Source organism: Microcaecilia unicolor, chromosome 4, assembly GCF_901765095.1.
Source record: "Microcaecilia unicolor chromosome 4, aMicUni1.1, whole genome shotgun sequence".
Lineage (NCBI taxonomy): Eukaryota > Metazoa > Chordata > Amphibia > Gymnophiona > Siphonopidae > Microcaecilia > Microcaecilia unicolor.
Window position 1 is genome coordinate 122,563,292 of NC_044034.1, and position 26,051 is coordinate 122,589,342.

Sequence of the window (26,051 nt, forward strand, 5' to 3'; positions counted from 1 at the left end):
GTATCTTTTCATTCAGAGCATTAAAAACATACATACAAAAACAGAACAACTGTCAAATCAATACACCCAAACCAACAAAGTAAGCAAAAATTGCTAGTAAGCTATATACAGAATATCCCAATATTTTTGCATTTTCAAGCACTGAATTTGATGATCAGAACACCCCTGTTTTAGCTAATCTTTCTAGAATACCAAGTAGAAATCTACCACTAGTTCCAATGCCTCGACTTGAACAGAAAGCCTGGAACATCTGTAGCTCCCAGAGACTAACAACCCTTATTGAAAGCTGATAGGCAAAGATTGAACAAGAAGGGTTCGACAATATAAGCTGCTAACTAGGGAGGAGTGATCTTACAACAAAGCAATGACCAGAGGCTACAGAAACCTAGGTTCAAACCTCACCTTCCTTGTCAACCCTGCTTGTGACCTTGAAACAGGCCAACTTTTATTTCCCATTGTCTCAGTTACAGATCTAAATTGTAAGCAACTGGGGGAGGACTTTTTTTTTTTTCTTATATACTGCCTGTAAGCTATTGATAGGGTGGATTGAACTGGTGAAGGGCTAGCACTATATGTTAATGAGGGCCTTGAATCAAATAGATTGAAAATTCTGCAGGAACGAAAAACACATCTTGGAATCCCTATGGATTGAAATTCCATGTGAAAAGGAGAAAAGGATAGTGACAGGAGTGTACTATCGTACACCTGGCCAGGATGGACAGGTGTAGAAATGTTATCAGAAATTAGGGAGGTTAAACTGGGCAGACCAAGGTAAAATTATGTATAATCATACCTGATAATTTTCTTTCCATTAATCATAGCTGATCAATCCATAGACTGGTGGGTTGTGTCCATCTACCAGCAGGTGGAGATAGAGAGCAAACTTTTGCCTCCCTATATGTGGTCATGTGCTGCCGGAAACTCCTCAGTATGTCGATATCAAAGCTCCATCCGCAGGACTCAGCACTTAGAGAATTACACCCACGAAGGGACACTCTGCCCAGCTCACCACCGCCGAAACGGGGGAGGGGAATTAACCCAGCTCATCCCCACACAAGTGGGGGAGGGGAATCCGTCCAGCTCATCCCCGCGGAGCGGGGGAGGGACACCACACCCGCCGATGCGGGGGGATCTGGCTTATCCTGCAACCGCAACCGCGGGAGGAGCTGACTGACCCTAACACCGCCGAAGCGGGAAGGGTACAAAGCTGCCCTACAGCCGCACGAAGCGGGAGGGAGTGCCGGCAGAATTTGAAGTCTCAATCCAGCCCCGTAAAACGGAGGGGAGAGGAATGCAGCAGCTCACTGTAACACAAACTCGTCTTAACTCTTGAAGAATCCAAGTGAAAAACTTGAACACGAAGTCTTTCTGAAGTAACTGAAGACTAAACTTGAACCTGAAATGCAACCAGAATAAAAACAGTACAGATATCTGGGAGGGGCTATGGATTGATCAGCTATGATTAATGGAAAGAAAATTATCAGGTATGATTATACATAATTTTACCTTCCATATCATCAAGCTGATCAATCCATAGACTGGTGGGATGTACCGAAGCAGTACTCACCCAGGGCGGGACATTGAAATCCCTGACCTCAACACTGAAGCTCCAAACCGGGCCTCCGCCCGTGCAGCCACAGTCAAACGGTAATGCTTGGAGAATGTATGAGCCGAAGCCCAAGTTGCCGCCTTGCATATCTCTTCCAAGGAGACGGATCCGGCCTCTGCCATCGAGGCCGCCTGAGCTCTTGTGGAGTGAGCCTTCAGCTGGATAGGCGGCACCTTCCCCGCGGCCACATAAGCCGCTGCAATGGCTTCCTTGACCCATCTTGCCACTGTAGGCTTAGCAGCCTGCAGACCCTTACGAGGACCTGCACACAGGACAAAGAGATGATCTGACTTCCGGAAATCATTGGTCACTTCCAAGTATCTGATGATGACTCGTCTCACATCCAGATATTTAAGAGCAGAGTACTCCTCTGGGTAGTCCTCCCTACGAAAGGAAGGGAGACAGAGCTGCTGATTCACATGGAATCGAGAAACAATCTTGGGCAGGAAGGAAGGCACTGTGCGAATAGTCACTCCTGCCTCAGTGAACTGCAGAAAAGGCTCTCGACAAGAGAGCGCCTGGAGCTCGGAAACTCTTCTGGCTGAAGTGATAGCCACCAAAAAGACTGCTTTCAACGTCAGGTCTTTCAGAGATGCCCTCGACAAGGGTTCAAAAGGCGGCTTCTGCAATGCTCTTAGCACCAGGTTGAGATTCCACGCAGGCACCACTGAGTGCAGAGGAGGGCGCAGGTGATTAACTCCCCTGAGAAAGCGCACCACATCTGGCTGCGAAGCCAGGGAAACACCCTTCAGGCGGCCCCTGAAGCAAGCCAGAGCCGCTACCTGGACTTTAAGGGAACTGAGCGACAGGCCTTTCTCTAGACCTTCTTGCAGGAACGCCAACACTGAAGAAATTGGAGCAGTGAAGGGAGAAAGTGAGCCTGCTTCACACCACGCTGCAAAGATACGCCAAACCCTGGCGTAAGCAGTAGAAGTAGAGCGCTTCCTCGCTCTCAGCATAGTGGCGATGACCTTGTCTGAGAAGCCCTTCTTCCTCAGACGCTGCCGCTCAATAGCCAGGCCGTAAGACCAAAGGGGGAGGGATCCTCCATCACCACGGGCCCCTGATGTAACAGGCCCTGCTCCACTGGCAGACGCAGAGGATCGTCGACTGAGAGCCTGATCAAGTCCGCATACCAGGGACGTCTGGGCCAATCCGGACCCACCAGGATTACCCTGCCGGGATGCTTTGCCACCCGGTCTAGCACCCTGCCCAACATGGGCCAGGGCGGGAACACATAGAGAAGCTCTTGTGTCGGCCACTGTTGGAGAAGAGCATCTACTCCCAGGGATCGAGGGTCCCGTCCTCTGCTGAAGAAGCGCGGCACTTGGCAATTGGCCGATGACGCCATCAGATCTAGGCTCGGCTGGCCCCAGCGCTTCGTGATGTCCAAGAACGCCTGAGCAGATAGCTGCCACTCTCCGGGCTCCAAGGTATGGCGACTGAGAAAGTCCGCCTTGACATTCATGACTCCGGCAATGTGGGCCGCTGAAAGCTGCTCCAGGTTCGCTTCCGCCCACTGGCATAGATTCATAGCCTCCTGGCTAGAGGGGCGCTCTTGGTACCTCCCTGGCGGTTGACATAGGCCACAGCCGTGGCATTGTCCGACAGAACCCGTACTGGTTTCAACGCCAGTACCGGGATGAACTCCAAAAGCGCCAACCGAATGGCTCTGAGTTCCAGGAGGTTGATAGACCACTTTGCCTCTGCAGGAGACCAGAGTCCCTGCGCTGTCCTTCCCAAGCAGTGGGCTCCCCAGCCCGACAAGGAAGCGTCCGTCGTGACGACAATCCACTCTGGGGTCACCAGAGGCATTCCTGCAGACAACTTGTCCATCTGCGTCCACCAGCTCAGCGCCTTGCGCACTGCTGGGCCCAAGGGAAGGCGCACAGCATAATCCTCCGACACCGGAGTCCAGCGCTGCAGCAGAGAGTGTTGAAGTGGTCTCATATGAGCCCTGGCCCAGGGCACTACTTCCATCGTGGCCGTCATAGAGCCCAACAGCTGCACATAGTCCCAAGCCCGAAGAGGAGAGGCTACTAGGAACTGGTTCACCTGAGCCTGAAGCTTGACAATCCGATTGTCTGGCAGGAACACTCTGCCCACTTGGGTGTCGAATCGAACTCCCAGATACTCCAGGGACTGAGTGGGGCGCAGCTGGCTTTTCTCCCAGTTGATGATCCATCCCAGGGAGCTCAAAAGAGCAACCACCCGGTTCACAGCTTTGCCGCACTCTGCATAAGAGGGGGCTCGGATCAACCAGTCGTCCAGATAAGGATGGACTTGTACTCCTTCCTTCCTCAGGAAGGCCGCGATGACCACCATTACTTTGGAGAAGGTCCGCGGAGCAGTAGCCACCCCGAACGGGAGGGCTCTGAACTGGAAGTGTCGGCCCAGTACTGCAAAACGCAGGAAGCGTTGATGAGGAGGCCAGATGGGAATATGCAAGTACGCTTCCTTGATGTCCAAGGATGCCAGGTACTCCCCTGCCTTCACTGCCGCTATAACAGAGCGGAGAGTCTCCATGCGAAAGTGCCGAACTTTCAAGGCCCGATTGACCCCCTTGAGGTCGAGGATAGGCCGGACAGAACCTCCTTTCTTTGGTACCACAAAGTAAATGGAGTAACGTCCCTTGCCAAGCTGATTTTCTGGCACCGGAACGACCGCCCCCAGGCGGATGAGATTGTCCAAGGTCTGCTGCACTGCCACAGCTTTGACCGGAGACTTGCAGGGAGAGAGTACAAACCCGTCTCTTAAGGGTCGGCAGAACTCTAGCTTGTAGCCGTCTCTGATGACTTCCAGCACCCAAGCGTCTGAAGTTATTGTGGTCCACTCGCCCAGAAACGAGGACAGCCGTCCTCCAATCTGCACTGGGGCGTGGACCAAGACCCCGTCATTGGGTACGAGACCCTGGGGGAGGACCGGAGGGAGCACCTCCGGGACGGCGGTCTCTGCGAAAGGAACGCTGCTTGGGGGAGAAGGTCCTCTTAAAGGAAGAGGAGGCAGAAGAGCCCGACCTGCCCGGGCGGTACCGACGGGCTTCCTGAAACCGTCCTCTGGAGGTACCGGGGCGAGCACTAGCTCGAGCCCTGACCTCTGGTAACTTCTTGCCCTTAGACGTGCTGAGATCGGTCACGATTTTGTCCAGCTCGACCCCAAAGAGCAGCTTGCCTTTAAAAGGCAATCTAGCCAGGCGGGATTTAGAGGCGTGGTCAGCAGACCAATGCTTCAGCCAAAGCCACCGCCGCGCAGAGATTGTCTGAGCCATGCCTTTAGCTGAGGCTCTCAAGACATCATACAGCAAGTCTGCCAAATAGGCCAAGCCCGATTCCAGGGCCGGCCAATCATCCCTCAAGGAAGAATCCGAGGGGGAAGCCCGCCGCACCATAGTCAGGCACGCCCTGGCCACATAGGAACCGCAAACTGAGGCCTGCAAATTTAAAGCAGTAGCCTCGTAGGACGACCTTAAGGCCGCCTCCAATCTTCTGTCTTGGGCGTCCTTTAGGGCCGTGCCACCTTCCACCGGCAACGCCGTTTTCTTAGTCACCGCAGTGATTAAAGAATCCACGGTAGGCCACAGATAGGCCTCACGTTCACTCACAGCCAAAGGATAGAGGCGGGACATAGCCCTAGCCACTTTAAGGCTCGCTTCTGGGACATCCCATTGAGCCAAAATTAAGGTGTGCATAGCATCATGCACGTGGAAGGTTCTAGGCGGGCGCTTCGCCCCCAGCATAATGGCAGAGCCAACAGGGGCTGAGGGAGAGACGTCCTCCGGAGAGGAAATCTTCAAAGTGTCCATGGCCTGTAGCAACAGGTTGGGCAAATCCTCTGGGCTAAAAAGCCGCGCTGCAGAGGGGTCATCCGCTCCAATCGAGCGGGGATCCGTCTCCTCCAAGGAATCCGCAAAGGACCATTGGGAGACCTCAGACACGCTGCCCTCATCTACATCGGAGGAGACAAATTCCTCCAAGGCCTGGGAATCAACCCGAGGGCGTTTGCCTCTGGGAACCTCAACCTCTTTACCAGACGAGGGAGCAGGGGCAGCGTTGTGCATGAGGAAGGCCTGATGCAGCAGCAAAACAAACTCGGGGGAGAAACCCCCCAGACTGTGCACTTCCGCAGCCTGGGCAACAGCCCTAGACGCACCCTCAACCGGCGCTCGCAAGAGCGGGGGAGAGACATGCTGCGCATCCAAAATGGCGTCCGGCGCGACACTCCGCGAAGGAGCCGCGCGGGAAGAACGGCTCTTAACTTTAGCCGCTTTTGTGCCGTCGCCCAAATTAAGGGCGTTCATGGCATTAATGTCTCCAACCTCAAGGGCGGCCCAAGAAGAAGCCGTCCGAGCCGCGTGGCCGGCCAAGATGGCGGAGGCGAGGAGCGGGGGATGGGCGTTTATGGCGGGAAAAACCGCCACGCCGGAGGAAGGACCGGGACATACATCGGTCACGAAACTGTCACCCAACAAGGGCGAATCAGGCTTGAAGACCCCCGCATCCCCTCTAGAAGCGCTCCAGCGATCCGGGGAGCGACCCTTTGCGCCCTCGCCCTCCGACGCCATATGCCACGAGGAGAAGAATCGGGGAACCCCCTGCCCGCTATAAAAGGGTAAAAATTACCTGCTGTCCGCTCCGAGCTGTAACGACCTGGTGTCCCAGTGAGTAGCTGCAATAGACGCTTAAATAAACGTCGAAATAAACGCCTTTAAGGACGTTCAAAAATTTTTTTTTTTTTTTTTTTTTTTTTTTTAAACGGAGCCAGCGGGAGGGGGGAGAAAAGGAGGGACCTGGCACCACCAGGTTTGCACTTGCTCAAAAGAGCCCTCAACCCCAGGCACTCAACAAAACCTAAAAATTAGGCTTGGAGGCCTAGCCAGAGCTGCTGCTGTGTGTGACCACCACCTGCTGAGATAGAGAACATACTGAGGAGTTTCCGGCAGCACATGACCACATATAGGGAGGCAAAAGTTTGCTCTCTATCTCCACTGCTGGTAGATGGACACAACCCACCAGTCTATGGATTGATCAGCTTGATGATATGGAATAATAAATGGGTAATTTCGATTACCCTGATATTGACTGGGTAAATAACATCAGGGCATGCTAGGAAGGTAAAATTCCTTGACAAAATCAAGGACTGCTTTATGGAGCCAACAAGAGGAGGAAAAATTCTAGACCTAGTACTTAGTGGAGCAAATGGTCTGGTGCAGGAGGTAATGGTGCTGGGTCTGCTTGATAACAGTGATCATAATATAAGATTTGATATTGACTTTGCTGTAAGTACACCCAGGATATCCATTAAATTTCAAAAAGGAAACTATGATAAAATGAGAAGAACGGTGGAAACCCCAAACAACTTGGAGTAGCTGTGAAGGTCAAAATTTACATCAGGCATGGATGCTGTTCAAAAATACTATCCTAGAAACCCAGGCCAAATACATTCCGTGTATTAAAAAAAGGAGGAAGGAAGACCAAACTACATCCGGCATGGTTAAAAAGTGAGATGAAGGAAGCTATTAGAGCTAAAAGAAAATCCTTCAGAAAATGGAAGAAAGATCCAGCTGAAAAAATAAGAAACAGCATAAGGAATGGCAAGTCAAATGCAAAATGGTAATAAGGAAGGCAAAGAGGGCTTTGAAAAAAAGATTGCGTTGGAAGCAAAAACACATAGTAAACATTTATTTTAGAAATATTATAAGCAAGAAGCCAGCAAAAGAATCGATTGGACCGCTAGATGAATGAGGGGTAAAAGGGGCATTCAGGGAAGACAAAGCCATAGCGGAGAGATTAAATGAATTCTTTGCTTAGGTCTTCACTGAGGAATATTTGTGAGACACACCAGTGCCAGAAATGGTATTCAAAGCCGACGAGTCAGAGAAACTGAATGAAATCTCTATAACCCTGGAGGATGAAATGGCACAATTTAACAAACTGAAGAGTAGCAAATTGCATGGACCGGATGGTATTCATCCCAGAGTAATGATAGAATTGAAAAATGAACTTGCGGAACTATTGTTAGTAATATGTAGTTTATCTTTAAAATCAAGAGTGGTACCGGAAGATTGGAGAGTGGGCAATGCAACCCAATTTTTCTTTGAAGGAGTGAACAAACACGTGGATTAAGGTGAGCTGGTTGATATTGTGTAGCTGGATTTTCAAAAGGCATTTGACAGAGTACCTCATGAAAGACTCCAGAGGAAATTAGACAGCCATGAGATAGGAGGTATTGTTCTATTGTGGATTAAAAACTGGTTAAAAGATAGGAGAAATTAGAACTTACCTGCTAATTTGATTTCCTTGAGTCTCTCCAGACCATTCCCAATGAGTGGGTATTATGCACTCTTACCAGCAGAGGGAGACTGAGAACTATTGAGTAGTGACACCTGTATAAGGGGCTGTGCAACCCTGACCTGCTCAGTATTTGGAATAGCCAAGCACCATAGAAGAATCACAAAACCCTGAACGGAAAACATAAAAGAACTAAACTCTTTTCAGGAACCCCCAGAAGGAACAGAGCACCAGACATCCAACCAAACAATACTGTGACATCACAGTAGCTGCTTGCAGGTCCAGAAACATCAGGCACCCCACCAAGGTGACACACTCCTCCTGAGCGGGGTTTGAAAATGATCTGGAGAGACTCAAGAAAAGCAAGTTAGAAGATAAAATCTAATTTCTCTTTCCTTATCGTCTGCTCCAGACCATTTCCAACAAGTGGGAAGTAGCAAAGCAGTCACCGAGGGTGGGAAATTCCCCGGACCAACACAAAGCCCCAAAAGAAGCATCCTGCCAGGACTGAACATCCAAACAGTAATGACTGACAAAGGAATGAAGAGAGGACCAAGCTGCCACCTGGCAAATGTCCTGCAGAGGAATAAGAGAACACTCTGCCCAAGAGGAGGCCTGAGCCTGCATAGAATGCACCCGTAACGTGGCAGGTGCATCCTTACCCTACAATAGATAAGCAGATGCCACAGCCTCCTTAATCCAGCGAGAGATGGAGGCCTTAGACGCCCACGGAACCACTTTGATTGCTGCCATGGAACTGATAACCTGGAGAATCGCCCATGCGGATGGATCCTTGACTGCGAGAAGTCGACGAATCTGCAACAATCTTCTGGATCTGTGCTTCTGAGAGGCACACCATGCCATCCCGCATGTCGAAATGAACCCTCAGATATTCCAATGACTGACTGGGGGAAGAGAACTCTTGGCCATATTGACAATCCAACCCAGATGCTGAAGCAGCTGGACCACCCAAGCTGTGGCTATCCAGCTCTCCTTGATGGACTTTCGCCCTCTCAGCCAATCATCCAAGTAGGGGTGCACCAGAATGCCCTCCTGCATGAGGTGAGCCGCCACTATCAAGATCCGTGGTGCAGTAGCCAAGCCGAGGGGCATTGTCCAAAACTGGTAGTGCCCCCCCCCCCCCCCAAGACTGCAAACCGTAGAAAACACTGATGATCCCAAAGAAATGAAATATGAAGATCTAGGAAGGTCAGAAACTCTCCCAGCTGCACCACTACTATCAGTGAACGTAGGGTGTCCATGCAAAAGGGGAAAAACGTGCAAGGCCCGATTCACCTCCTTGAGATCCAGGATAGGATGCCAGGAATCCTCCTTTTTTGGGCACCACAAAATAAATGGAATACCTCCCAGACCCTCTTTCTTCTGGAGGGACTGGAATCACTGCCCACATGGCCAAAAGCCTCTCCAGGGTCTGCCAGACAGCTGCCATCTTGACAGGAGACTTGTAGGGAGAGACTAGGAAAGCATCTGGAAGAAATTGTACAGCGCTGCGTGACCCTGGTAGCACTTTAGAAATGTTAAATAGTAGTAGTAGGATGACGAAACTCCAGCGCATAACCGTCCTTGATAATATCCAGGACCCATTGATCTGATGTTACGCGGACCCATCTCCGATAAAACAGCTGCAACCTGCTGCCAATGGGCGCTACCAGAGGCTGGGCCCCCGCACCCTCACTGTGAAGCTCTGGAACCTCCAGCACTTCCGGAGGCCCCATCATGACCTCCCTGCCTGTTGCCCGAAAAGGAAGGAAAGTACTGAGAAGGCCAACATCTACTCCAGTAACGACTACGCTGGGAACTGGCCCCTCGACCTGGCCGATACCTTCACAGCTCCCTAAGGCGTCCCCGACCTACCAAACGGGGAGCTGAGCGGGACTGGCCCTCTGGAAGCCGAGGAATCTTGGATTCTCTAGCTCATCCCCAAAGAGCAACTTTCCCTGGAAAGGAAGCCGACTCAAACTAACCTTGGAGCCACGTTTGCCAACCAATTCCAGAGCCACAGAAATGACCTTTCCGCTACCACCAAAACCAGGATCTTCACAAACGCATGGACCAAGTCATAGAGAGCATCCCAAAGAAAGGCTGTGCCTAACTCCAAGTTAATGACATCTGAAGATGCCTGCGAGGATGCTGCTGATGGAGCCTCCGGGAGGTGCTCAGCCCACCGAAAGCAGGCCTGTGCCTCGTAACCCCCACAAATGGCTGCCTGTAATGCCAAGGCCGAAACATCAAAGGATCATTTCAGAAGAGCCTCCATTCTACGACCGTGAGAGTTCTTAAGGGCCACCCCACCCTCTACAGGTCTTCTTGGTGACCACCATCACTAGAGCATCCACCTTAGGGACCTGGAAAGACTCCGGGTCCGACATAGGGAGCTGATAAAGTCGAGCCATCGCCTGACCAATGTGCAAGGGTGAATCCGGCGTCTGCCACTCACCCTCCACGACCTCCCACAAATCCTCATAATATGGAAAGGTCTGGGGCTGCAGGTGAACCCCCTTTAACAGCAGGTCACCCTTCCGAGACACCTGAGGGTCTTCCGACAATTTCAGAGCCTTTAGGACCTCCACCAACAAAGCTGGCAACTCCTGCCGTCTTAAACTCTGAACTGAGGGATCCTCCCCCACAGGCACCTGACCAGGCTCCCTGCATCCCAGGGATCTCCCTGATCCGCATCCTCAGAATGGGAGCTCTGACCTGAGGGAAAGAACCTCCTCCAGGTCCTCCCCAGCTGCAATGCTGGGACCTGGTTGCAGGGGGATCTCCCACAGCCTCCACAAGGAGCCCCCTCTTCAGGCAATAAGCCTGATGAAGTAACAGAACAAATTTGGGGGGAAAATGAGAGGGGACCGCAGAGGCATCATGCCTGGTAAGAAGCGGTGGTCCCTCTCCCAAGTCCAGCCCCACAGCACTCGGACTCAAAATGGTGGACGTTCCTGCCAAAACGTAGTCAGAAGCGCCACGCGCCAGGAACGCAGTTTCCCCAAAAGAAGCCTCCTTACTGTGCCAAGGGGCCTTTCCAGCACTCCCTGCCACCTCGACACCCGATTCCAGGCCAGCGCCCATCACCATCTCCACCTCTTTGCCAACGCAGCAAAGACCACGGTGCACAGAGACCACGCACCTACATGCCTTCTCCACCTGGGAGGCCATGCCACACTTTACCAGAGCAGTGTCCAGCCACAAGCTTCCCACTGCAAGAGATGCTCCCCTGCCTGATAGAGTGCTGCAACCGGCCCCGAGTGTCGACTTTATTTTTTAAAAATACTGCCAGTGCTCTGTTCCAACTACAGGCCCGCCTCAAGGAACTTCTCCCAGGTAATCTGGAGAGAAGGCCGAGGCACACCACACACCAAAGGAGAGCAGGAGGGGCAGAAAAAGGGAGGGAGGGAGCGAGGGACCTGGAGACTGGAGTATACACCCTCCAAAAGCGCAGGGTCCCAAGCCAGAGGTCAGTATTCCTCCTCCTCCTCCCCCCCCCCCCCCCACACTGCTGCCTGTGTATTCTGTTTCTTGCCTCTCCTTTTTCTGTTTTTGTTTTGTTTTTCTAAACCAGCAGCAAAATCAGCTCCAAGACACCCCTGAAGCAATCCCTTAATTACTAATCTAACTTTTATCAATGGGGCTAAAAATGGCATACACAACCAAAGACGTGCAAAGCTGCACAGACCCACCTCTATTTCTGCTGGGAGACTAAGAAATACCGAGGTCAGGGTTACACAGCCCCTTATACAGGTGTCACTACTCAATAGTTCTCAGTCTCCCTCTGCTGGTAGGAATGCATACTGCACACTCAGGAATTGTCTGGAGCAGACTATAAGGAAAACAGACAGTAGGGTTAAATGGTCAGTATTCTCAATAGAGAAGTGTAGATAGTGGGGTTCCACAGGGGTCTGTGCTGGGACTGCTACTTTTTAACATATTTATAAATGATCTAGAGATGGGAGTAACTAGTGAGGCAATTAAATTTGCCGATGACACAAAGTTATTCAAAGTTGTTAAATTGCAAGAGGATTGTGAAAAATTACAAGAGGACCTTACGAGACTGGGCATCCAAATGGCAGATGATTTCTAATGTGAGCAAGTGGAGAGTGATGCACTGGGTAAGAGGAACCCAAATTATACCTACATAATGCAAGGTTCCACGTTAGGAGTCACCGACCAGGAAAAGGATCTAGGCGTCATCATTAATGATACGATGAAATCCTCTGCTCAGTGTGCAGAGGGCTAAAAAAGCAAATAGAATGTTAGGTATTATTAGGTAAGGAATGGAAAACAAAAATGAGGATGTTATAATGTCTTTGTACTGCTCCAGGGTGCGACCGCATCTCGAATACTGTGTGCAATTCTGGTCACCGCATCTCAAAAAAATAAAGATATAGTGGAATTAGAAAATGTATAGAGAAGGACGATGAAAATGATAAAGGGGATGTGACGACTTCCCTATGAGGAAAAGATAAAACAGCTAGAGCTCTTCAGCTTGGAGAAAAGACAGCAGAGGGGAGATATGATCGTGGTCTATAAAATGAGTGGCGTGGAACGGGTAGATGTAAATCGCTTGTTTACTCTTTCCAAAAAATACTAGGACTAGGGGGGCATGCAATGAAGCTACAAAGTAGTACGTTTAAAACGAATTGGAGAAAATATTTCTTCACTCAATGTGTAATTAAACTCTGGAATTCATTGTCATAGAATGTAGTAAAAGCAGTTAGTGGGGTTTAAAAAAAGGTATGGATAGCTTCCTTAAAGAAAAGTCCATAAGCCATTATTAAAATGGACTTGGGGAAAATCCACTGCTTATTTCTAGGATAACTGTTAAATAATTGTAGACCGTCACTCTGTCCCGTGAAACAAAATAACAAAAAATATACACAGAGTGTATAGATGCAAATATAATAATCCTAAGGGCTATTTAACTAAGGTGAGGAAGAGTCTCATATGTAATACACGATAATATTTCTTTCACTCAACAGGTGAATCAATTGTACGTGTTCATATCTTAATCATTGACTCAGCCTCCACCATCCTAATTGTACTAACAAAGAAGTGACTTGCACAAAATTCTCAATATATTGATTAATGCACACTGCACTTATCTTAGGCAGGTTGGTGCGCTCTTAAACCCCGACAGGTCCCCGTTTCGTATTCACTTTATCAAGGGGGAGTGCCACCAATTCCGATTATTCTTAGAATAATCTTAGAATAAGCCAGCACACATAGATGCCTGGGGCAGTAATCGGAATTAGTGGCACGCCCCCTTGATAAAGTAAATACGAAACGGGGACCTGTCGGGGTTTAAGAGCCCACCAACCTGCCTAAGATAAGTGCAGTGTGCATTAATCAATATATTGAGAATTTTGTGCAAGTCACTTCTTTGTTAGTACAATTAGGATGGTGGAGGCTGAGTCAATGATTAAGATATGAACACGTACAATTGATTCACCTGTTGAGGGAAAGAAATATTATTGTGTATTACATATGAGACTCTTCCTCACCTTAGTTAAATAGCCCTTAGGATTATTATATTTGCATCTATACCCTCTGTGTATATTTTTTGTTATTTCTAGGATAAGCAGCATAAAATGTATAGTACTGTTTTGGGATCTTGCCAGGTACTTGTAACCTGAATTGGCCACTGTTGGAAACAAGATGCTGGGCTTGATGGACCTTCGGTCTGTCCCAGTATGGCAATACTTATGTAAGTGTTTTTCTAACCCTGGAGAGCTCACAATCTGAGCTTGTACCTGAGGAAATGAAGTATTAACTGACTTGCCCAAGATCAAAAGGAGCTGCAGTAGGATTTGAACTGGACTCTCCTGGTTCTCTGCCCACAGCTCTAACCATTAGGCTATTCCTCCATTCTACTTATTGAACCCAAATTACTTAGTTTGCTGTAAGCAACTCTTGCGCCTTAACAAGAAAGGTGGGATACAATATAAATATTTTTAATGCTGCTGAAGGCAGAACTTAATGCCCAGAACACTTAGGTGATCGATACGAATTTCAGAAACTCCCCACCACTGTGTACACATGTTCAAGTTAAATTAACACTTTCATGCCGACAGGTAAAAAAAAACAGCATATATTCCTAGACAAGCACTATGATAAAAGAATTCATAACCCGGGCAACACAAAGCCTGCAAAGTTATTAAAACAGCACGCTTCCTGGAAATTTTCTGAACTGGTGGAAGCAGGGCCATGCCTAGGGTCTCTGGCGCCCCCCTGCAGACTATCAGTTGGCGGCGGCGGCGGCCGCACCCCCCCCCCCCCCCCGTGAAAATGATCGCTCACCATTTGCCACACTGACAGGAATTGTCAGCAATATTCTTAGAAACAAATTGCTATACATTGCAAAATAAGATAGCAGATGTAAATTCTCAAAGTGGACATATTCCAAACACTACAATGAAAATAAAATGATTTTTTTCTACCTTTGTTGTCTGGTGACTTTCTTTTTCTGATCATGCTGGCCCAGTATCTGATTCTGCTACTATCTGTCCTCTTAACTCCGTTTCCAGGGCTTCCTTTCCATTTATTTCTTTCCTTTCCTCCTTTCTTCTTCATTGCTGGTCCTTAGCTTCTGCCTATTTTCTTCATCCATGTGCAGTTTTTCTCCTCTCTTCCTTTTCCCTCATTTCATCTCCTTCATCTCTCTTCCCTCCCCTCTATGTCCAGCAATTTCTCCTCTCTCCCTGAGCCCTGCCCTCCCTCCATGCTCCTCTGTCCCCTGCCCCCTCCATTCATTCCTATCCAGTAATTCCCCTCTCTCCCTGAGCCCTGCCCTCCCATCCATGCTCCTCTGTCCCCCTCCATCCATCCCTATTCAGCAATTCCCCTCTGTCCCTGAGCCCTGCCCTCCCATCCATGCTCCTCTGTCCTCTCCATTCATCCCTAATTCCCTATCCAGCAATTCCCCTCTCTCCCTGAGCCCTGCCCCTCCCATCCATGCTCCTCTGTCACCCTCCATTAATCCCTATCCAGCAATTCCCCTCTCTCCCTTCCATGACCCCCCCCCCGCATCCATGCTCCTCTCTCCCGTCCTCCCGCTCCCATCATGTCCCAGTTGGCCTGGCCCGCCCTCTTCTCCCCTCCCCCTTCGCATCCATGCTCGTCTCTCCCCTGCCCTCCCGCTCCCATGTCCCAGTTGCCCTGGCCCGCCCTCTTCTCCCCCCCCCCCCCTTTGCATCCATGCTCCTCTCTCACCTGCCGTCCCGCTCCCATTGTTCAACTGCCCGCCCTCTTCTCTCCCCCCAACATCCCTTTTCTTTTTTTTCTTTGTAAATTTACCTCCGTGGCGGTCCAGCAGCGCAGCGTCAGTGAAGGAGGCGGAGCTCCTGACGTCTCTAGCCTTCCCTTCGCTGTGTTCCGCCTTCTTCTGACGTCATTTCCTTGATGTCAGAAGAAGGCGGAACACAGCGAAGGGAAGGCTAGAGACGTCGGGAGCGCCGCCTCCTTCACTGACGCTGCACTGCTGGATCGCCACGGAGGTAAATTTAAAAAGAAAAAAAAAGAAAAGGAATGTTGGAGGGGGGGGGGGAGAAGAGGGCGGGCAGTTGAACAATGGGAGCGGGAGGGCGAGCGAGGTGAGCATGGTGCGGTGGTGCCCCCCAGAGGGTGGCGCCCACCTGCCATGCTTACCCCGCTTACCGTGTTGGCACGGCCCTGGGTGGAAGGTAGCATTACTAGTTGCAATATTTTCAAGAGCAAGCCTCATTGCTTTAATTAAATAGCCCCAAACCAAGTTCTACTTGAATGTAAAGTAGGGGTGCACCCCCCCCCCCCCCCCCACTGTTGCAGTGTTCATGTTTCTTCTTGGATTTATGATGTGTCTATCGTTTTTCTTTAAACACATACTATTTTTACAACACACAATTCACTAATAGCATGCTCTCAAATGCTTTATCATATGCAACAAAATGACTAAAAAGAAATTGTTGTTCATAGTAATTTCAGATGCAGAACGCTAAATAACACAGCTAATATCTCAGTATATTATCACAAGTGATTCCTCAGATTTCACTTATATTCTTTTCTACATAAAAAAGGACAATACAGATGGTCTTACCTAGTTCGTAAAGGTAACATTGTTGATGGACAAATGCGACAAAGTGCAAATCAACTTTTTCATCTATGCTTGGTGCCTGTAGGAGAGGAGAAGGCAGAATGCTCAGGGCTTCAAGAATTAGACATAACCAGTATACTGCTATAGATACTATGGTGACTAGCCACTCAATCAGCACAGTGCTCTGGATTCACCATTAAAATTACGCACGAGAGATCCAGGTTACTCAAATGTTAAGTTTTCCTTTCACCAGATGGGGTTACTAAATGTACATTTTGGATTCCTCCCTTGATTCCTTCTCTTATCATCAAGCTGCTTCTGTATGGAATATGCTGCCTTTGCAGCTCTGGGTTTTGACAAGATAAATGCCTTTCTGAAATTCAAGTAAGACCTTTCTATTTATTGAGTTAATCTGATGTAATTGCTAGTTATGAAGCTTTAGTGATCTGTACAATTTTCTTTTTCTGGTTAATTTTAGAAGATAATTTTTAATAGATTTAACACTGATGATGTGTGTGCTAAGTGAGCACAATTGTTATTGTGATCCGCAATGAACCATTCGTGGTATTCATGGAATATAAGTAGCATATGACATTACATATAACATAACTGCACTGCAAATGACTTGAGGTGAGAACAGGGCCTCATCAAAAGGAAAAATCAGGCTCAGTCAAGGTGGACAGTGCTCCAACACTTTTTCCCACTTAATGAACTCCCACATTATAAAGTCCTGTAGAAAGAAAATTAAGGTTTTTCTCCCACTCGGAGTCCATGGGAAAATACTTAGTAAACAGGATCCCAAAGGAAATGACATATTTCTCTGTTTTTAGGGCATGGAACTTCCTCAATTACAGTATTCTATCAAATCCGATCAATGGAGAACACCCTGCCCCATTTCTGAGTTGTTTAAAACACAATAGACCTCCTGATCTTCAGTTCTGCTGATTAGGTCTGTCCCAGCCTCTAGGCAGACCAACTGTCTGATTAGGGTAGAACTGGCACCAATGTGGCAGTGAGCATCTATAGAAGTCTTTGTGACCCACACAGGGCCAAAGCATCCTTGCATGCTCAAGGCCTGTTGGGTCCCGCTTCATCCAAAACATTCTGGACAATGATCAAGGCCCCACACCGAACGCAATATATCTTTCTGGAGGAAGAGAGGTAAGCCACTGAACATCTTGTGGGGTGGGGAGTGGATGGGGGCTGGGAAGAAAAGGAGAGAAATGCTGGAGACCAAGGGAAGGCAATGCTGGACTATGGAATCATAAGAAAGGGAAGGTGAGATGCTTGAAATCAGAGAAGAGGGCACTGAGCCACCTCTTAATAAGTGTGCGTGTCTCATCCCTGCTGCTAATAATTTAATTATTGGGTAATTTGCCGGCTTATTAAAAGCCACTGTCCATGCCTGGAGTGACACGCTATGGAAGATGTTAAGTATTTTAACCAGTCGGGGTTTTCTGAAGAATGTTTTGGATTTTGATGCATACACTGGAATTATAACTTGTCACTTAGCTATATCTGCTTTCAATGGATGCTTCCCTGAAGCAGCTTACAAAACTTGGCCATGTCAGCGGTGTGTCTGTAGTATAAAGCTAAGTAATTTTTTTTTTTACATATTTAATGAAGATCATTGAGCAAAGCTATATATTATGATATTTGAAAAAGGACAGATGAGGATGAATGATGCCATTAGCAGTACTGAACTGCCTTTTTGAGGAACATTGCTCTGAAGTTCCACAAAAATATGTAATGAATTTACAAGGTATTTCACTACCATAGCTAGATAAGTTGTGATTTATTTGAAGAATGGTCATATTCTATGTTATTGAAGACTGAGGTCCCTGTTTACTAAGCTGTGCTGTAGGCGCACAAACATTTTAGCGCGTGCCAATGCTAGAGACACCCATAGGAATATAATAGGTGTCTATCATTAATGCACGCTAATTTTTACATGCGCTACAGCGCAGCTTAGTAAACAGGGCCCTGAATGTTTGTTGGGAACATTTTCAGTTGATTACAGCTTGACAGTCCCTGCAATTTAAAGATTTATCCCTTTAAAGATTTATCCATTATTCTAACTGCATATTTTTAGATGTATTGTATCTGTTTTAAAGACACTGTATTGGATACATATCATAAATTAGGATTACATGTAAGTTAATGATGCTGTTTAAAATCGGTACGTGGGAAATCAATGCATTGTTTTACTGCCTTTGCTACATCCCTATCAGTCTGTCCTATGAGGGCAGACCTTCATGGTTCTTTTGTGGTACCTACCATAAGGGAAACAAGGAAAAGCAATACATGCTAAGATGTACCTGAACTTTGGATATTAGAGTAATTCTGATTATTTTGTTTTATTTTAACTTATGGAAGAACTTTTATTATACCATACACAGTACAATAAACGACATAAGCCAAAGAGTCAGGATTATACAGTATGATACAACAGAAAAGAAGCAGCTTTACAAGTGACTTCCAGTTGTCATCCAATAAGCCAACAATTCCAATAACTAAGCCCAATGAACTTCCATTAAACCTAGAACTTCTCCCCCATTTAAAAAATTCCCTTCATACAGTACCTTCAGACTTGCCCATTTTCTGAAAGAAAATCTCCCCTTCCCTTACACACTTCTAATATGTAATTTTGAATTGTTATGTTTTTGTGTTGTCTATTGTTATTTATGTTTCCTGTTAACCGCCCTGAACTTTGATGATTATATAGACTTGAATATAATTTTTGCACCCCCCCCCCCCCCCCCGGAGTGTTTCAACCGTCTCTCCTTGGATTGTCTCACAAACTTGCCTACCCACCTTTGCTGTCCTCTAATTTTGTTTTTTTACAATCTCATTACACCATGTCAACATTCCCTGAACTCTACTTCTATGTGTAATTTCACATAGTTTTGAAAAGGAAAAAAATGTAAGACTACATAATTATTCCCATTTCTAAGACCCACAAATGCTCTCCTTTCTTCTGGTTCTACCCTACAGCCTTCTGTACCCCACCAGTCTCTCGTCTTTCTCTGTTCCTTCCTTGTCTTCCACCATCATACATAACATTTCATTCAAAGAACATGGGCTTCCTCAATTCAACTCTCTCAACTCCTCAGTCCCCTATGCTCCCTTCTGCCTCCCCAAATCTCTAGAAAAGCAAGTTATACGCCACCTCCATGTTCTTTCTGTGCATGTTCTACACAACCCCAAAGTAGACTACACATTGCTTACCATCACCAAACATCCAAACCAGCTGCACAACTACAGAAAGTGTACCAAAGAAAGACCCTAATCAAGTATTTTATACTGTATTCATTGTTGGTTTAATCATAAATTTAAGTGTGACTGATTGGCAGACTGCATGACCATTCAGATCTTTATCTGCAGTCATCAACTTTATTAAGAAATCAAAGCATGCAGTCATTTCCTTTGTCTAGACCAGTGCTCAATCCTTTTGTGGTCATGACCCCATGATTGTAACCAAATAAATTAGCGTGATCCCCAGAGGTGCAGAATAATGATGCACCTATGGAGAGCCCATCCAGATCACGACCCACAGTTTGGGAAGCTCTGGTCTAAATATTAGAAAGAGCTGTTTCTGAGCCTCATGTTGGTGTGACAAGAATATTTTCTCCCTGGTCTACCAAAGCAGAAACATCAGGCCATTTTACATGGAAGGTAGATGAAGAAAGTCTGGTTACCTATGATACTCCAGGCCTGATAGTATGTCTTAAGTATTCTAACTCGCCTTCCAACACAGCAGAGCTTCCAACTCAGGTGGAAACCATCTCTGATCTTACTTAGGATGGGGTCACAGTGCACCAAAGCAGCAGCTCAGATCTTTATCTCTTAACCACACCCTCATTCGTAACACTCCACTGTCTCAGGTACAAAATTAGACTGTAAGCCCTATGAGGTTAGGGAAATACCTACTGTACCTGCATGTAACTCACCTTGAGCTACTACTGAAAAGATGTGAGCTAAATACAATTTAAATCTTGTCTATGGAGTCAAAGAGTGGCTCTTCGGCAGTTGGCAGTGGCACCCATGCATGCTATTCACAAATACGAAGGTCTGCACAGCACTTCCACCCTCATTAAAATGGGTGTTTGTGTGGTGAGAAATCTTTTGGACTCTGTAGCTAGCATCCTGTAAATGGAGACATTCTGTATTTAAAAGGCATAACTGTTCTATGCAGTAATGTCTGTGTGTTTGAAGAGTTTAGACAAGAGTACAGCCATTGGAATTGGTGGTATAATGAAGAGCAGAAGGTGCCCAAATAATGGAGTATAGGATGATGAGTGATGGGTGGGGAGGGGAGGAGGCGCAGAGACAGGCCATGTGTGCTCATAAGAGACACAGGCACTTAGAGCTAGTATCGACTAGCTACACTCGTGCCTTCCACTGTTATATTTTATACTAAGCAAACCCTAAATAAAATTTCTGGTTAAACAAAGTTCAATCCTCTGAACAAGTAGGAGTGCAAAAGTAATGGGTTCCTGAATGAGCTGCCAGTTACCGATTCCAGGAGGGAGACTTTTTGGCCAGTCCTGATTTTAAAAACTTACATTCCAATGCAGTGTAGTACTTGTAGTTCATGATTCTATCCTTTGAAAAATCAGTGCTGCAGGTCCCATAATGCACCAGGATGAGGTTGAAAGAAATCCAGGACCAGCCAAAAAGTCTTCCTCTTGGAATAGGTTAACATGGCAGCTCTGGCTGCAGCTTGCGATTCCTTGCCAAAGGACTGCTGCCACTGTGGTCGAGATAGATCTGGAAGGGGGGTGGGGGGGGGGGGGGAAGGATGTATAAACCAAGAAAAAAGCTCCGTGTAACTGCAACGTTAAGGTTCATGGCAAAATAACCCAGCAGAGGCCGATTCAGAACCAAGCTGAAAAGCCATAGAAACAGGAAGAACCCACCCCCATGACGTACAAATAAATATGATGCTTTGTGCCAGCACATCTGTGTGGCTTACAATAGCCATCAGAAAACAACAATTATGTTCTATTCTAAAAGGTGGGCGAGTTACTTATTGGCTTCCTGCTCACATGCCAGGGCGATGACAGCATGTCAAACTGCCTCAGACTCTCTGCCCCTCTCTTTAAATGTACATGTCACTGGGTCGGAAGGAACATGTTTCCTAGAAGGGAAAATGAAGGGAAGTGAGACAAATGAAATACAAGGTACCCTAGGGACTGAGACTTGGGGCAGGGCCTGGAAACAGTGAATAAAACTGCTGAGACCCACAAACCTATTTTTAGAACTTGAGAGTGTGAATACTTCTATTTATACTGACAGAGGTCTGAGTTGAATGTTACAAAATACAAGCCAGAGCTAATTAGATAACAAGTGCTATTAATTTTACTGCACCATCTCTACAGCCATATGGCACCTTCTTCAGCCTTAAGTTTATAAAATTTGAGTGGGAGAAAAAAAATCTTTTTTTTTTTTTTTAAGCAATCACTGTAATCCCAAGATTGGCAACTGAAAGAGGAACATCAGATGGTTTACAGATGGGATGCTTATCCGGAAGCAGGCATATTTTCATCTTTACATTTGAGACGTCAAATATGTAATGACAGCTTCAGACCTTAACTGTCTCACAAAGCCTGAAATGTGGTGAGCAAACATCAGAGCTTGCTCTGTGGGAAACATAACTTTCCAAGATGAAAGGCACGCATGCACTAAGCATTCCCCTGAGAAATTCTGCAAATCGGGCAAATTAAATCCTTCATGAAACAGATGATGGTTAAATGATTTAAGATAAAAAAAAAATAATAAGTTACAGCTCGAATACCTGGTAGATTTGACTATTTCGAAGTATCATAATCTGGTCATTTCAAAAGAGCACTTCCAGTGACTGCACAGCAAGAATAAATTACTTGGTTTCATCACCTTCATGAGGTCATGGAGTGTGATCTCTAGCTTGGTGGATACAAGTACAAAAGAGGAAGGAAAGCCCTCATTTTTATTCTATACCCACCCCAAATAAACAAAACAAGCACATACAAACAAAATAAAAAAAACACATCTCCAAGAAAAACCTGGTAAACAACATTACCAGGTTTAAAAATAAGCCAGATTGTACCAGGGGTTCCAAAAACGTCCCTAACAAAAAAATGAAAAATGGAACAATGTGTTTCTATGGGAGAGGAAATTCTAGTACTTGCAGCACAGAAACTTTGTATTTATTTAGGGAACTGCTCCTTTCATACTCTCTCTTTTTTTCTATTCTCTTAATCAGATATGCTCTGCATGCCTTCCCCGCCAGGCACCCTACAATCCCTGCAGGACTGCCTCTTAGTTATTCAGATGTGTACTTTTCTTCACTGGAACTTCTACGGTGAAAAAATGAACTGTATAGCTTTCTTAACTGTTGCTGCAATTACTACATCCTAGAGGTAGAGAAGCATGGCAAAATACTTGATGCTGTGGGACAATAATACCCTGTGGTTAAACTATAAAATCCATTTTTTGAAATCTGTTCACAGCGACATTTAATAGTTTAATTTATCACACTTGGTTTGGAAAGCAGATGGGTAAATGCAGAAACACAGATGGGAAGAATCCCAATACATATACAAAGAACAAGGAGAAAATGGTTGAGAAATGCCATAAACTAAACAGAAAAAGACACAAAATGTGTTTATGCGCCTACATTATTTCCTGCATGTATTTTCTTTTCTTGCAGGCATCTTCAACTATATAAACTGCACCAGTTTTAAAAAGGATAGGATGATAGTCTGTAGCTAGACTGCTTGATCAAAACAAAATGGATCAAAATAAAAAGAACCACCCTCATATCCAGGATCCATTATAATTTCTAAACACAAGGACCAGAAAGATTATAGTAGGTTCAGTAACAGAAGAGTATCACATCACACATCCCCCAGAACTAGGGTTACCATATTTTGTCCTCTCAAAAAGAGGACACATGCCCCACCCACACCCGCCCCTTTTGCATCCTTACCCCACCCCCGTCATATATTCCCCTCCCCAGGTCACCTCCCCTCCCCTTACTTACTATCTACTGCCCTGGAGGTCTAGTGACCTCTTTGGGGCAGGAAAGAGCCCCAAATGGCCACCGAGAGTTGAAGTCTTGCGAGGTCGCTTCAACTCTGGGCGGCCATTTTGAATCCCGAGACTGTCACAGCAACAGAATGCAGAGCAAGGGCAGCGCTCCCGAAGAGGTCACTAGACCACCAGGGCAGTAGATAGTAAGTAAGCGAAGGGGAGGCTAGGATAGACCCGCCCGCCCGTTTGTCCAGATATCCGGACAAACGGGCGGACTGGCAAAACCCGTCCGGACATGTCCGGGTAAATCCGGACATATGGTAACCCTACCCAGAACATCACCACTACAGAATTTAAGGTGAAGACCCTGTTTAAAAGAGCAAGAATCATGGCTGAGTATAACACACAGGGAATTCCTTTAGATGGGGAGCAGTATTAGACACTGATTTGAAAGCAGGATTGGAGAGACAAGATGGTTCAAGTTACTAGGATCCATGGTTAATATAGCTACAAAGACAATTCTTAGGACTACTGAAAAGAAACGGGTAAGAAATAGTCCAAAACACCTACTTCTACATTTGTTCCACAAATGCATTCAATTTAGCCCAATAATTTACTGCAGTGATCACTTTTTGTCCTCTCAGCCACAACACATTTATGAAAAAGGAGTGTTCCACCACCAACAGAAAAGGTTGTTGCATCCTTCCAAAATTTTAACAGTAACAGCTAACAAAAAATAAAAATAAATGTATCTTTTAGAAACATTCATGAATAACTAAAACAGTTGAGACTGTGTTCAAATATCTGCTTGATAATCTCACTACACAACTGGACTGTGATCGCCCAACCAGAAGCAGCCAACGATCTCGCTGCTCACCTTAAGAATCACAGAGAAGAGAAGGAAGGACTGGGACACAGAACTGAAGGCCAAAAGGAAGAATTAAATATAAAATTAAATGGAAAGATCAATGTCTGACACAAACAAAAAGGAGGAATGAAAGATAGGAGGAAAGAGCTAAAAGAGAAACTGGCTTTGAGGGCCTGGGATACAGCACTGAGAACAGTGGTGATGTCATAATACAGAGTGATGTCACTACCTAGCTGCCTGCTAATCCTTGTGTTCCCAGCACCTCTCTAACTAGAAATTCACTAAGAGTCCATTTGAGATGTAGAAATGAAAGAATATAGGGTTATATTTCACTGTTTTGCACCCTTGTTCATTGGTTAGTGCTATCTCACCTAGATTACTGCAGCGGGATCTACGCAGGTTGCCATGAGTATCTTTTGAAAAAATTCCAGACTGCACAAAACACTGCGGCGAGACTAATCCTGGGAAAATCACGTTTTGAGCATGCTCAACCTCTGCGTTTCCTTCTCCACTGGTTGCCCGTGGGGGAACGTATCTCTTTCAAAATTTGCTCTCTAACTCATAAAATCATTTACGGGCAAGCTCCGGAGTACATGCTTCGCCTTACTGACCTCCCACCCAGAAACGCAATAGAGTCATTCCTTGTCAAGTGGACCAGGGGTCCCCACCTCACCATCTCAGATTTTGATGAAATTTGGTACATAGTTTCTTTATGATAAAAAACTAAGCTGTGCAAAACTTTAGTTCAAAAGACTAAAAATTGGAGGTTCTAGGGGACCTCAAGTAAAGGGTTGCAAAATGTCGCCTGAGCAAAAATGACATTTTGGGCCAACTTCCAGAAGCTGTAATACTGGAAGTTTTAGTAGTACAAGGGGGATATTTGGAGAACCTGCACTACTTTTAGGGCTTAATGAACTGGCAAAACCCCATGTTCCTAGTCCTCTTACGTTTTGAATGGTTTAGGCTCAAACGTTGCCAAAAAAACGGCAAAAATCAATTTACAGCGATGTTGAGGCTGCTGTAGTTTCTAAACTAGTTGGCCTTTCAGGTTGATTTTTGGTAGGTGTACTAAATGCACGGCTGTAATGAGGCATTCCAATTTGCAGCACTTTCCTTCAAGTGGTTGAAAAATTATAAGCGTTCAAAGTTGGTATAAAAAGCATTTTTGCCCATTTTGGGCTATCTTTGATGCCCTTGATCTCCAGTGGGACAGCTTCAATATTCTTTCTTTTAGCACCATTAGAAAGAGCAGATTTCCTTCTATCAGAATATGTAGTTTTCATTTTGGAGTCTCATCATATAAGGATTGCAAAAATGCCCTCAAATGTTTGTGGGCAGCAGCCTGTGATTTCTTCACTACACCCTTGATACAAGTGTAGTAAAAGTGATTCTTCTTTCAAAAAGCACCAATTTTTTAAAATAAAAAACACATTATGTTATAAAACTGTATTCAAGAAAACTAAAAAACAGGAATGTTTTTTAGGATGTGGAAGGATGAGGCCAGGTTTCATGACAGGTTTAAAGAAAACTGCAGTAAGTTAGGATGACCGACTTGGCCAATTATGATTGGTGGACCCTGTTGCAAGGCGTCTGAGTGTCTGTTGCTGGTGTTTCTTCACCCTTGCTACAGTTTGACCTCTTAGTGAACTGTAGGCATCAAAGTAAGCCTAGCAACAGACACTCAGGAGCCAGGAGGTACCAGAAGCATACAATTGGGCAATGAAACAAACAATTCTGCCTTGCAACAGGGTTCACCAATCATAATTGGCCAAGTCTAACTGGCTAAAGAAGTTTTCTTTAAATATTATGTTATAAAACTGTGTTCAAGTAAACTAAAAAATAGGGTGGAAACCATTGTATACATACTTCTTGTTGAAGAAACTCGCACCTGCACCGACAGGCTCATTTATATTGAATTAAATACCACAAATGAAGATATTAATCACTTTAGACTGAAGTAAAATTTTACCCATTGAAAACCTGATTGCAAGAATAAACGCGTTTGTTGAACTGATGCTAATGGTCATCAATGGATCCAGAAAGATCAGATGAATTTCCACTTTGCTCAGTTGGCTGTTCAAGTACATCAGAGTGTCATTTACTGACATACAATAAAAATAAAGGTTTGAAATTAATTGAAGAGCTTCTGCCTGATCAACAGAAGTTGTTACAAGAGCATTCTGGTCAACT

General features: G+C 46.1%; 1 protein-coding gene across 2 annotated transcripts in view; it reads right to left on the minus strand.

Moving 5' to 3' along the window:
* Positions 1-26,051, minus strand: part of UCHL3 (ubiquitin C-terminal hydrolase L3) — a 104,016-nt gene that overhangs the window by 14,095 nt on the left and 63,870 nt on the right. For both annotated transcript variants that reach the window (XM_030200601.1, XM_030200602.1), the window contains one exon: positions 15,983-16,058. In XM_030200601.1, the coding sequence (XP_030056461.1) occupies positions 15,983-16,058 (76 nt within the window). The remainder of the gene's footprint in view (positions 1-15,982; positions 16,059-26,051) is intronic.